Source organism: Ananas comosus, linkage group 9 (assembly GCF_001540865.1).
Source record: "Ananas comosus cultivar F153 linkage group 9, ASM154086v1, whole genome shotgun sequence".
Classification (NCBI taxonomy): Eukaryota; Viridiplantae; Streptophyta; class Magnoliopsida; order Poales; family Bromeliaceae; genus Ananas; species Ananas comosus.
The window spans coordinates 11,527,012-11,539,774 of NC_033629.1; the positions used below are offsets into that span (position 1 = coordinate 11,527,012).

The following is a 12,763-nucleotide window of genomic DNA, read 5'->3' on the forward strand; positions in this document are numbered from 1 at the left end:
AACACCCCAACACACCCACACAAAAAGAGATCTCCAGAGTACAGTAGAAGATATCTGCCAGCCACACCACACCACCCACACCATAAGAAGCTTTCGACTCCTTCTCATCCGCGAAGGGTGTTCTTTGAATGTTAGGTTTAGCGGACATGTATCCTTTGAAGCACACTCCTTTTGTCCGTTCAGATCACTTGCGCCGGCAGGCCTCCACTCAACGCTTCCTCCTCTTCTTTCTCTGCATCTTCGGAAAGCTTCTCCCATCTCCCTGTCATCTCTACTAACAAACAAAATAACAGAAAAATACAAGAAGAAGAGAGCTAGACTTCAAAAGGATCTGTGAGTCAAGCCTACCTGCTACTGGCCGTATTTACAGACGTGATGTGTAGTGTAGATCTACGTCCTGATCAACAAATGATGTCGGGCCCATCAACTTGATTGTTGTCAATTCCACAGTTTCACCGAGATTAGATGAAGACAAATACAAAGCTAGAACTATTCACAGCCGTTCCGTTCAGCCAGCTCCTTTGCGCGTCGCTGAATTTTTCCGAAAGAGAAGCCAGAGATATTCCTCGCGACATAATTCACGAAATTGTCAACAGTTCATTGCCGTGCAATATACTTAAATATGAATAAAAAACTTATACATTTATTTTTTAAATACTACGAGTTATTTATCTTTATATCTTAATTTTATATTTTAACTAATTCTGTTTTTAAAGAAATCCGAATTTTCAGACAGAAATTTAAAAATTAAAAGCGGAATTTTAATACTTTATTAAGTCCGACGTGGAGATTTTCCGAAGCCGAAGTAAACTAACACTGATGGTGAGAGAGAGGTCGCTGGGATACGTGATTCCTAACAAAAAAGACAACATTTGTGGGCAAAATAATACAGATGAGCAATAAATTTTATCGCCACTATACCATAGTTACTTATTGTCGCGCTCAACGTAAGAGAGTGCCAACTGATATAGTTTCACCCCCGATAAAAATGGTACGATCACTATTATGCTTTGTTTGTCACTAAGATTGCTCGGAATGAATTATTTATTTCGCGACTTAAAGACTTAGTTATACTAAGCCCGCTAGAAGGCGCAAAACAAAATGACCGGACCCGAGAGAGACTTATATATTTGCAGAGGCGGGATGACATTGAGCTCGCGCTTGCCCTTGTCCTTTCTCGACCATCCACATCAATCCCGCGTCCGAAGAGGCATCAGAATCAATTCATCACACACTGCTATATGCGATCAAAGGAAAATCGATGCCTACATATAACATTAACTCAAAGTGCAGCAGATAACAAAAAAAAACCGTCAGATTAGACAATTCCAAATAGAAAGAGCCAGAACTAGAGCTGGTACATAATAGTGGAACGAGAGAGAAACATCGCATAGAGATCGAGAAAGCACGAATCCGGGTCACTGCAATGGAAGGAATAACGATCAGGCAACGCTTCACCTATACTTGGGGAAAGCACACACTGCTATCGGTTCCACCGATAGATTGAGCAGGCTGCCTAACATTAGGATCCTGTTTGGAGATTAATTAGAGTTATAAGGCAAGTGCTCCCATCTGAATTCAAGTGTCCAAGCTGTAAGTGTCACATGATGTTGCAGCACTGATGACTCAACATGGTCATTCCCCCTCGCATGCATATCCATTTAATTTGATTCATGACAAGCCCTAACTAAATAATTAAAACTACTAGCAATAAATTGGAGGCATATAATTTAATTATGCTTTCTTTTTCTTCATTTATCAATATAAGATATTATAATTCCGTAATCCAATGGTCTGACTACTAACGTATCGGTCACACCCAGTCGCACTCTATAGTATCTTTAATTCCTAACCATATGTGAAACCTATCTGAGCTGAGCCACTTTCTGCGATTAAAAATCAAATTAATTTTTCTGAATAAATTACATACTTTGAAAACTTCATTTGTTGTTTCTGAACAATTCAAATAGGCTGGAGTATTTTCATTGATTGAGCATGCCGATTTGATGATCAAGCAGCAAACAGACGAGAGCATTTGAACTTCGAGATTTCTTCAGAGTATTTGTTATTTAGACCATGATCCGAGTGTTCTTTTCTTCCCAATTAAACATGATTTTGGAGTGGTTTTGTCACTCATTTAAGATTCAGTGTAGCTCATCGGAAAGATTCACTTCCACTGTGATACTAAACAAAAAGTTATATCACTAATCATGGGTGCGATTAATTACCTTCGATAAATCACACGAGGGAAGAGAATTTGAATGCTAATTCCTTTTGAAGTCAAAATTAGTATTAAAACATCGAATATTAAAGGATCCATTTCAGATAGAAGTTAACACATCAATTAAACTTAATCTCAGATGGCGATTTTATTTCTCCTACCATCTCAAAATCCAAATAATTAATAGCTATAAACTGTAGCCACTTTAGAATAAGCTCTTTAAATGGCCAGTTCCTCCTCTAAACTGAAATTACAAGCATTAATTATCATTATTTTACAAAAAATCATATGATTTTATATTAAGCTAAATGGCACGAATACATGCGAAGGCTTAATTAATTAGTGCTAGGCAATCTAATTGAAAACTTAGTAAAATTCCAAACCCATGATGATTGAGACTATTAACATAAAAATCCGCTTGATTTAGACTAGAAAACAAACCCCTGAACCTTTTTGGTGTTTTAAATCAACTACTCGTCGGTTTGACTTAATCATATGACTAATACAGTTATAGATTAGTTTGATTAATAAAGTATGCAAAATAGATTTAGATGCACTAAGGGCTATGTTTGAATTCAAGGGTGAATTGGAAGAATAAATAAAATGGTGAATGAATTGGAATGGTAATTCTGAATGACCCACTCCCCCAGAGTACTGGTTTATTGCGGATTGGGAATTGGATAAGATTATCACCATTGTCATGTTTGGTTGTACTAAACAAAAAAATTATCTAGAGATGGCTATAAACTAATTTAGTTCTCAAATATAAATTTATAGTTATTAAAGTTTAGAAAAATATAATACTAGCTATTCTCGTAATTAAGTTTTTCAAAAAAAATATCAAATTATTTTTAAAAACTTTACTGTGATGGGTTAGGGATTGAGGGTGAGAGAGAATAGTTTTTTTTTTTTTGATGAGAAAGGTTGAAGAGAAAGAGTGGTGAGATGGTTACATAAGACTTGACGAGAATCTTAGGGGGGTCTTCCGAAATTAAATCTCAATCCGGACGTAGAAGACCAGAAATTCAAGTTGAAGGCTAATGGGTTCATCTCCCCATTCCAGTCTGGAATCAAGAAAATCCTCCACCAAATCCGATGTCATCGCGGAACGCAAACCAAAATTAACCGGATTTGATCAAACTGATTTCCATTCCATACTGATAAATGGATGAACCACGAAGCCCCTAAGTGTTTTCACACGCTCGTGAATTTGGCACTTGTGCATTAATTTGTTAAATCATATAAAGATCATTGCTCTTGTAACAGGCTACTAGTTAGGTGATCCGCGGAGCAGCGGAAAAAAAAATTGTAATAAAAATTTAAAATTAAATAAATAATATAAATGTAAATAATGAAAAAAGAATATATAACCATATTGATTAGACTTAGTAGAGAGAAGAAGAGACGAGAAGAGAGAGTAAAATGGAATCAACAACTTCAACGAAAAATACTGAAAAAACCGAAAAAAGAAAGTAGAATTATGTGAGAAGAAAAAATTGTTAATAGATACTATAAAAAAAAATGTTTGAATCTAGCAGTGAAAAGATTTTTTGGTTATTCTGGACTCGATGCGTATATTTAAGATAATTTAATGAAGATGAATATATTTTATTTTTTTACTGATAATTTATTATTTTTAAATTTTTAACTTTAATAGTATCTATCTGCTACAATGCTCGGGTCACTTTACTATTGATTTTTAAGAGAAATTTGATTTGCGTCAAAAAAAGAATCGGACGGATGAATCTATTTTTTTGATTTGTTAAATGTTAATTTAAGTCTTTTCAGTGTGCTCTTCTTGCTAGATTTCAAACATTTTTTTTATAATATCTATGTAATAATTTTTCTTCTCACATAATTCTTACTTCATGTTTGCTGCATTGATCATCAAATCGGATGCTCAATCAATGAAAATAACTCCAGCCCTATTTGAATTGTCGAAAACAACAAATGAAGTTTTCAAAGTATGTAATTATTCAGAAAAATTAATTTGATTTTTAAATCAGAAAAGTGTTAGATGGTTCCATTGTTAGGATTAAAACTATAAGATGGACTTGGACGTACCCTACTAATTATAATAAGTTATATTGTAATGAAGAAAAAAGAAACATAATAAATTAATGCTCCAATTATATTGTAGCTAGTTTAATTCATTAGTTAGGGTGTCATGATCAAATTAAATGGATATGCATGTGATGAATTAAATGGAGCACCTATAACTCTATATTAATCCCCAAAATAATCCATGTGGCAGCCTCTCATCTATCGTTAACCGTTTCTCTTCCCCATGTGACAGTTTATCGTTCCCATATGACCGTTTCTCTTTCTCATGCGACTATTTCTCTTTCACATTTGTTGTGATTCTTCTTCTACTTATTTCATTGACTTTTTTTTTATTATCTTGCCTTTTTTAATGTAGATTGGTGGTGACTGATTGATCTGATGCCTTCTTCAGCGTGATATGAGTCGAGGACGCCAATATCATCCGCTCCTCCCTCAATTAATCGGTGGTCAATTTTTTTGTCGCTACGGTAGATAACCAAATAGTGACAATAAAATAATCATTCAGTAACAAAAATAGTATTACCATTTTTAGTTAACTAATCAGTGACAATTTTTTTTATCGCCACAATAAGTAACTATATAGTGGCGGCAAAATTTATCGTCATCTTATTTTTGCCACAAATGTTGTCTTTTCTTGTAGTGACACTACTATCCACGACCTCCTCTCTACCCTCATAGTTAGTTAATTCGGATTCGGCAAAAATTCGGTACGGATATAATACGTATAAAATTCGTTTTCTAATTTTTAAATTCGTTGAAAAATTCGATTTAAAAAACAGATTCGATATAAAAAATAAAATATAAGATATAAAATATAAAATAATTTATATTTAAAAATAAAATTATAAGTTTTTTATTCATATTTTCAATAATTCGGCAATAATTCGCGAATAATTCGTGAATTATTCGCGAATAATTCTCTTTCTTTCGAAAAAATTCGTAAACGGACCGTTTAATTCGGATTTTCAATAATTCGTGAATAATTCGCGAATAATCCGCGAATTTTCTAACTAGATCTACACTCCACATCACCGTCGTAAACGGCCGCGTCGAGGTCAGCTTCGTTTAATTGCTTCTTTCTCTCTTGTGATTTTTTTGTTACTTTTTTTGTTAGAGATGAAGGAGATGGAAGAGTTTCCGAAGATGCAGAGAAAAAGAGAGGAGAAGAGTTGGTGGATATGGTGGATGGTGTACTCGAATCTGTAGTCGAGAATGAGAATAAGGTTCCCGGCAATGTCGGTGGTAGTGGTGGCGACGCAGCCTCGTGCGATTGCAGCAGCATAGGACTCCACTATTAATAGGAGTTAGAGGTGAGGGTTAGCATTCCAACGCGCTAATCGCCCCGTCCATAATACCTTCTTTGTTTTTATTGATGAATACTTTTTATTTTTTATTGGTAGCTTCTATACTTTTCACCTGGTGTGAAACACGGGTCTTTTCATTAGTTCTTGATTAAGATGTTTTGTCTCAACCTGACGGAGACACACAACCACCCTCATTTATGCATTCATTGCCATCTAATTTTATTTATGCACACAAACTACTCCCTTCTCAATCATAAACTTATTAGGAAACTATGTAGTTGTGAAAATTGTATAAAGCTTGTGAGCTCGTTAATGAACATGTTCACTTTTTTCTTGGTTAAGGATTAGGAGAAAAAGACTATTGGGGAAAAGTTGAGCTTGAGTGCTTTCCGGAAGCACCGAGATTTTTTTTTATTTATGATTTTACTTTGTTTTTTATGATGAGACATCGATCTGAACAGATAATGGACATCGTTAGACAACTGTAGTTTACAATTCTATTTGTAATAGTTAAGGACTAAATTTCGTGATTTTTCATTACTTTTTAACCTTATGACTGGACGGTTTGAAAACGAAGAGCTGAAAACGAAATTATCAAAAAGATGATGCGATTCTTAAACTTTATACCAGAAACACTAGTCTTACTCTAGAGAGTGAAAAGAGCTTTTCGACAAATTTCAGCTAATAAATTTGTATTGTTTTCCATACTTACTAATTAAACTTATAACTAGCTCATAAACATCATCAAAATTGTTGATTTTGACAACTTTCAAACATTGAACACGTAATGTTGAAAAAAAATATAAAAGTGAGGCTTCTAAATACTTCAAATTATGTATATCATGCCTAATAATATCGATCATCAATTCAGATATATCTTTATCAAACTCAAAGTAATAATATGGAAATTCCTATCCTTTCGGAAACACTGCAACTCAACTCCTACGTGGCGAAGAAAGTATCACAGTGAATAGACATAATTAAAAACTACTATAGGACTATGCCACATGCAACAACTATATATGTATATATGAAATACAACAATTATATATAATCAATGTAGCCTTAAATTGCCAACCCTAAAATTTGTTGGCGTTCACCATTACTTTGCAGAGCCATGCACTTCTATAAATAGAAAGGATTCTTCATGCTTCTATTTTAAAGCAACCCAAACTAGAGAGTGCATGCACAACAAATAATACATTTTATATATAGAAGAGAGAAAATGGGGGAATGTTGTAAGAGGACCTTGTTGAGTGCTTCTTTTGGCCATAGAGAATACATTGTGCTATTTCTAGTGATGTTTCAGCTTGTTAGGGTTTTAGGGTACACTTCGAATAATCGGATGAAGGTTCCCGCTATGTTCACGTTCGGCGATTCGATCATCGACCCAGGTAACAACAACCACCGCGTGACCTCGGCGAAGTGCAATTACCCGCCCTATGGTAAGGATTTCATCGGGCACCAGCCGACCGGGAGGTTCTCGAATGGAAAGCTCACAACTGATTTCCTCGGTGCGTATACTTATGTGAGAACAAAAATGTGAGACGTATGTAATTTGATGTTAAGTTAATTTTCTTGAGTTTTTTGTGGTGGTACATATGTGGGCTTTGGCTTTGTGAGAACAATAGGGGAAGCCATAAAAATCTAACTGAATCTAGTGATGTTTTTGGGTAGACATACTAGTTTGAGTTTGGAATATAGGTATGGACGTGAATTAACCCACCTATGTTCTCTCGTTTCACGTGCATGAAGGAAATTAGCTATACTTTGGAAGAGAAGTACCTATCTTTGAGCTAGAATGCTATCGGTAGCAAGCGGGCTCCTTTGCCACCCATTTGTTTGCCATGATGGAGCTTTCAAATCGACGATCGGCACCGTTGAACATGATCTATATTACTTGAAGTATTTAGAAATTAAATTTCAAATCTTTTCGACATCATTTACCTAATGATCAAAGGGTTTCAAAATTAGTAATTTTAATGGTTGATATGAGGGGTTTTCTCGTTTAACGGTGTAAAGCTATTCAAATCATTTGAATTTTGGTTAGAAAATTCTTTAAACTATTTAGAACAAGATCTATACTCTCGATCATGATTACAAAATTTCTATCATCACTTTTTAGAGGATATTCATTTTCAGTAATTCATTTTTACGCCCACTTGATGGACAAGAAAACAATATCGGAAAAGTATGAAATTTAATTTCTAGATACTTCAAGTAGTATAGATCATTTTCAACGGTGCCGATCGTCGATTTTGAAGGCTCCATCATCGAAAAAATCGGTGGCAATGGAGCCGTTTGCTACAGATACATTCCAGCTCAACTCTATAATATATATATATATATATATATATATATATATATATAGGGGCAATTTTATGGATACCCTCCCAAGTTAAAATATCATAGATGCCCCTAATAAAGTTTAAAATATCACTCAATACCCCGCAAACACAAAAAATTATCATTAATACCCTACTGTAGTTATGTTAGTTTACTATAGTTATTACATGGTTAAAGATGGGTTAATTTTAAAAATGACTTATTTACTCTCAAATATCTTTTACTAAAATGTATGGAAACCCCCTCAACTATATGCCATTTTGAAACAGCTCCCTCAACTTTCATTTTTTAGTTGATTATCCCATTAACTTTTTTATTAAAAAAAAAACCTAATTTCAGTGTATAAAAAAAGATTTTTTAGTTTTTTTGATGATTTTACCAAATCTAATGGTCTATTTATTTTTATCAAATAAATAACTATATATAAAAATTTAAATGAAAATATGTTAAGGAATTATCCGATCTTTCTTATAATCTTGAAAACTTAAAAATTTTTTAATCAAATTATTCTCGGTAATTTTTATCTGGGCATTAAATGTATTAAAAACTAAAATATAATATATTTTAGCTTATGAACAAATTCTTTTTATTCAATCGACAAAACAATTATGTGATTTATTTTAAATAGGAAAAAAATAAAATCTATAATTTATTTCAAAATTACCTATTACTATTAGGAATGTGAATTGATATGATACGGAATTTTAGCTAAACTCGATTTAAAATGGAATAAGTTAATCAATGCTGAATAGGGATAGTTTTAGTTATAGGTACCAAAAATAAAACCGTCGTATGTAATTCAGTTATAGTTTTGGTCTATATTTAAACCGATCTGAACCGAAACCTAAAACAAAAACAAAACCAAAATCAGATAAAAACATACTATATTTAAAATACAATTTTTATATTTTTTATTATTAATATATATTAATAATTTATTTACTATTTATATATTAAATACTCTCAATTTAGATTTACAAAAATTATTTTGAAATACCTATTAGTATTTCTACTATTAAAAAGAGATAAAGGGTAAAAATGGTATTTTAAAAATTAACTCCGATTCAAATAGGCTTTAACGGATCTTACTAGAGGAGGGTATTTATGATAATTTTACATTTTGAGGCGCATTTTGATATTATTAATTTTGGAAGGGTATTGATGATTAATAGTTTTCTAGAGGGCATCTATGAATTATTCATATATATATATATATAATATAAAATTGAGTTCTTATGCTTTAAAAGTACCAAGTCATTAGTACTTGTAAGTTTTCGGCCTTTGATTAAGGGATGTACGGTGAGGATGATGTGGGCCCTAGGGTTGATGGGTAGTTGTTGAATAGTATAATCTAACGGTTGAAATATGATCAAAGACGTAGATTAACGGTAAAAAACTTACAGTACCAAGTATTGGTACTTTTACAAGCACCATAGCCGGACTCTATATATATATATATATATATATATAGAGTTAAGCTGGAATGCTATCGGTAGCAAACGGACTCCGTTGCCACCCATTTGTTTTCGATGATGGAGCCTTCAAATCGACGATCGGCACGTTGAAATGATCTATATCACTTGAAGTATCTAGAAATCAAATTTCAAATCTCTTCGACATCATTTACCTAATGATCAAAGGGTTTCAAAATTAGTAATTTTAAAAGTGGTATATGAGAGTTTCTCGTTTAACGGTGTAAAGCTATCCAAATCAATTGAATTTTGGTTAGAAAATTCTTTAAATATATATATATATATATATATTTATATATATATATATAGTTGGGCTAGAATACTCTCAAAAGCACCAAGAGGTTGGTACTTTTAAGTTTGTAGCCATTGGATGGAAAGATGTAGAGTTGAGATGTGGTGGTAGGTGGTGGTAGGTAAAATAATGTTTAATCCAAAAATTATTAGTAATTAAGGAGTAGATTCAAGGGCTAGAAACTCAAAAGTATCATGAGATTGGTGCTTTTGAGAGTATTCTAGCTCAATTCTATATATGAGTTGAGTTAGAATACTCTCAAAAGCACCAAGAGATTGGTGCGTTTGAGTTTGTTGCCATTGGATGGAGAGATGTAGGGTTGAGATGATGGTGGTAGGTGGTGGTAGCCAGAGGCCCTACGGCTCATTTAATTTTTCACATTCTTTAATGATTTGTCTACCTAATTTAAAATTTTCAGCTTCTGGATTGGGTATAAAGGAGTTGCTTCCTCCCTATCTTCGGGTGCATCTCTCACCTGAAGATCTCCTCACTGGTGTTAGCTTTGCTTCTGGTGGATGTGGATATGACCCCCTCACCTCAGCTCTTGTGGTAATTATGCATTAACTTTTAATTACTCCCACAACATTTTAATTCTACTTGCTTTCCTTTTTGTTTTCCAAAGTTCTTAGAAAACTTTATCAAATTACATTTAACTGTAGTAATTTATATATATTTGAAAAATAATAGAATATCTATCGTATTTGTTTACAAAAGCATTGCATTAGTTCATCTATTTATTATATATCAAAATGTTATACCGACGACGATCGAGCACCTTGATTCCGATAAAATTTTCTAATGACTTCTTATAAATCCAAAAACACACAAATTTTAGATAGTAAAGTAAAAAATTTATGAAGCTCAAGCGAACATTTTAAAATTTCCGCATAACTTAAATAAAGTTTACATATCTTTACCTATTTATTATTTTTCAGAATGCTATATCCATGACTGGGCAACTCCAACTGTTCGGAGAATATAAGGAAAGATTAAAGGCCATCGCAGGTGAGGAGAGGGCAGAATATATCGTCTCCGAGAGCGTGTACCTCGCCTGCACTGGAACCGACGACATCGCCAACACTTATTTCGGTACGCCGTTCAGGAAAACACATTACGATATCTCGTCCTACCTCGACTTCGTCGTTTCTAATGCTGAAAAGTTCCTCAGGGTAAATTTACTCCGTGAATTTCTCGTAAAAGTTTACTCAGGTCACTGAACACCTGAACTTTAATTTATGTCAATCAATCCATCAAACTCCAAATCATTTTTGTGATGGAATAGTGATACAGCGGCTCATTCAGTACTGATTGATTTAGCTGTCACATCATCTCAAAATTACTCTTATTACTTAACTATCGCATCATTATGGCCAGATATATCATTTCAAACATAACTAAAGAAAGCTAGAACGATAACTTTTGTCATTAACTAATTGAAAATTTGTTGTTTCCCTTTTTTTGTAAAATCTCAGCAATTACGACAAATGGGTGCAAAGAAAATATTGTTTGTGGGATTACCCCCAATAGGATGTGTACCTTCACAGAGAACACTTGCAGGGGGGATTTTGAGAGAGTGTGAGCCCATGCGTAATGAAGCAGCACAAGTGTTCAACTCCAGGATACAAAACAAAATATCCGAGCTGAGAAATGAGGAGAGCTTTAGAGGGACAATTGTGGTCTACGTCGACATCTACAACATCTTACTTGACTTCATCCAAAGACCTTATGCTTACGGTGAGTGCTTCTACTTAAACAAACAAGTGCTTGTTTGATCGTGCTTCTGCTTTTGCGTTCAGTAAAAGTCACTTGGGTAATAGTAAACTAAGTATGGTGGTTCTACTACAGCATAAAGAGAAATGAGCTTCTAAGCCTAGAAATTAAGTAGAAATCAACTTTTGGTATGACCAACCAATCTCAAACCCCACATAATGAAGTATAAAAAAAGGTTATACTTTAGTCTTCCTATCTACAAATTCCTTTAAGGATTGCTAATATTCTGGTCACCCTCTGTGGCGTCCATATATAAACCAATCAAAATTTTACATACATGCCTACCAACATCTCAGCAACTGTAACACCTCAAGGCTTAAGAATACTCTCACACCGGATAGTTATTGCTATGTGTGGGAGTATATAATTAAGTCTGAATAGTCTTAGACTCAATAACTAGGCTATAGCATTTTGGTCTAGTGGATTAGGCCCTATAAGTTATTGGGTTTAGGGTACCTAATTAATCGAATCGTGGACTCAGTGATGGATGATTTACTGGGAAGCAGATCGTGACAGTTTGGTATCAGAGTGGATTGGCCACTCACATCACCTAACGATCTTGGACTATATATACGACTGTTGCGATGGAGTCCGATGAGGGCTAGACTCAATAACTTAAAAGCACATTGAGCCTGACGAGAACATTAGAGCTTGAAGAGGGTAAGCCTGAATAGGCTAGACTTAATAACTAAATTTATTAGGTCTAGGGTATCCAGTAAATCAAGTCGTGAGCTCAGTAATAGGTGAACCCCTGGAAAGCAGACTGTGACAGCAACATGTAAGAACGGTATTTTAGAAACTTCACAAATATAAAGACCTTTTGACTCTATTTAATGGCACACGCCAATTTATATTTTATTTTTCTCTTTTTTTCTTTTCAACTTTTTGGCTTGCATTGCAGGATTTGAGGAATCAACAAGAGGATGTTGCGGCACAGGATTAATTGAGGTCACAGCCCTATGCAATAGTATTACTGCGACAACTTGTCCTGATGATACCAAGTACGTGTTCTGGGACAGCTTTCACCCAACTGAGAAAGCTTACAAGATCATCGCGGACTACATACTTAGCACATACACGCAAACCTTGTCTTAGATTGAGTCGAATGCGTCGAAAATTATTCCCCCGATCTCTTCCTTGCGCTATTTAGGCAGCAATTACATATATCTCTTGTCGTCGTTTTTCTCTTTTCTTTAGCATAAATTTTATGTAATGGAGTGTGACGGTGAATGAAGGAGCGCTTGCGGTCAGAACATCCACTGTATTTGTTCAGTAATAAAATTTAAGAATATAA

General features: G+C 34.0%; 1 protein-coding gene across 1 annotated transcript; it reads left to right on the forward strand.

Annotated features, from left to right (window-relative positions):
• On the forward strand, positions 6,659-12,726 carry LOC109715038 (GDSL esterase/lipase At1g20120-like). The gene is made up of 5 exons (XM_020239824.1): positions 6,659-7,103; positions 10,118-10,248; positions 10,635-10,868; positions 11,172-11,433; positions 12,371-12,726. The coding sequence occupies exons 1-5, from the start codon at positions 6,815-6,817 to the stop codon at positions 12,562-12,564; spliced, it is 1,110 nt and encodes a 369-aa protein (XP_020095413.1). The 5' UTR covers positions 6,659-6,814; the 3' UTR covers positions 12,565-12,726.

Coding starts and splice junctions, on each gene's coding strand:
- LOC109715038 (XM_020239824.1), top strand. CDS start 6,815: ATGGGGGAATGTTGTAAGAGGACCTTGTTGAGTGCTTCTTTTGGCCAT. Junction 7,104..10,117: donor GCTCACAACTGATTTCCTCG/GTGCGTATACTT, acceptor TAAAATTTTCAG/CTTCTGGATTGGGTATAAAG. Junction 11,434..12,370: donor CCAAAGACCTTATGCTTACG/GTGAGTGCTTCT, acceptor CTTGCATTGCAG/GATTTGAGGAATCAACAAGA.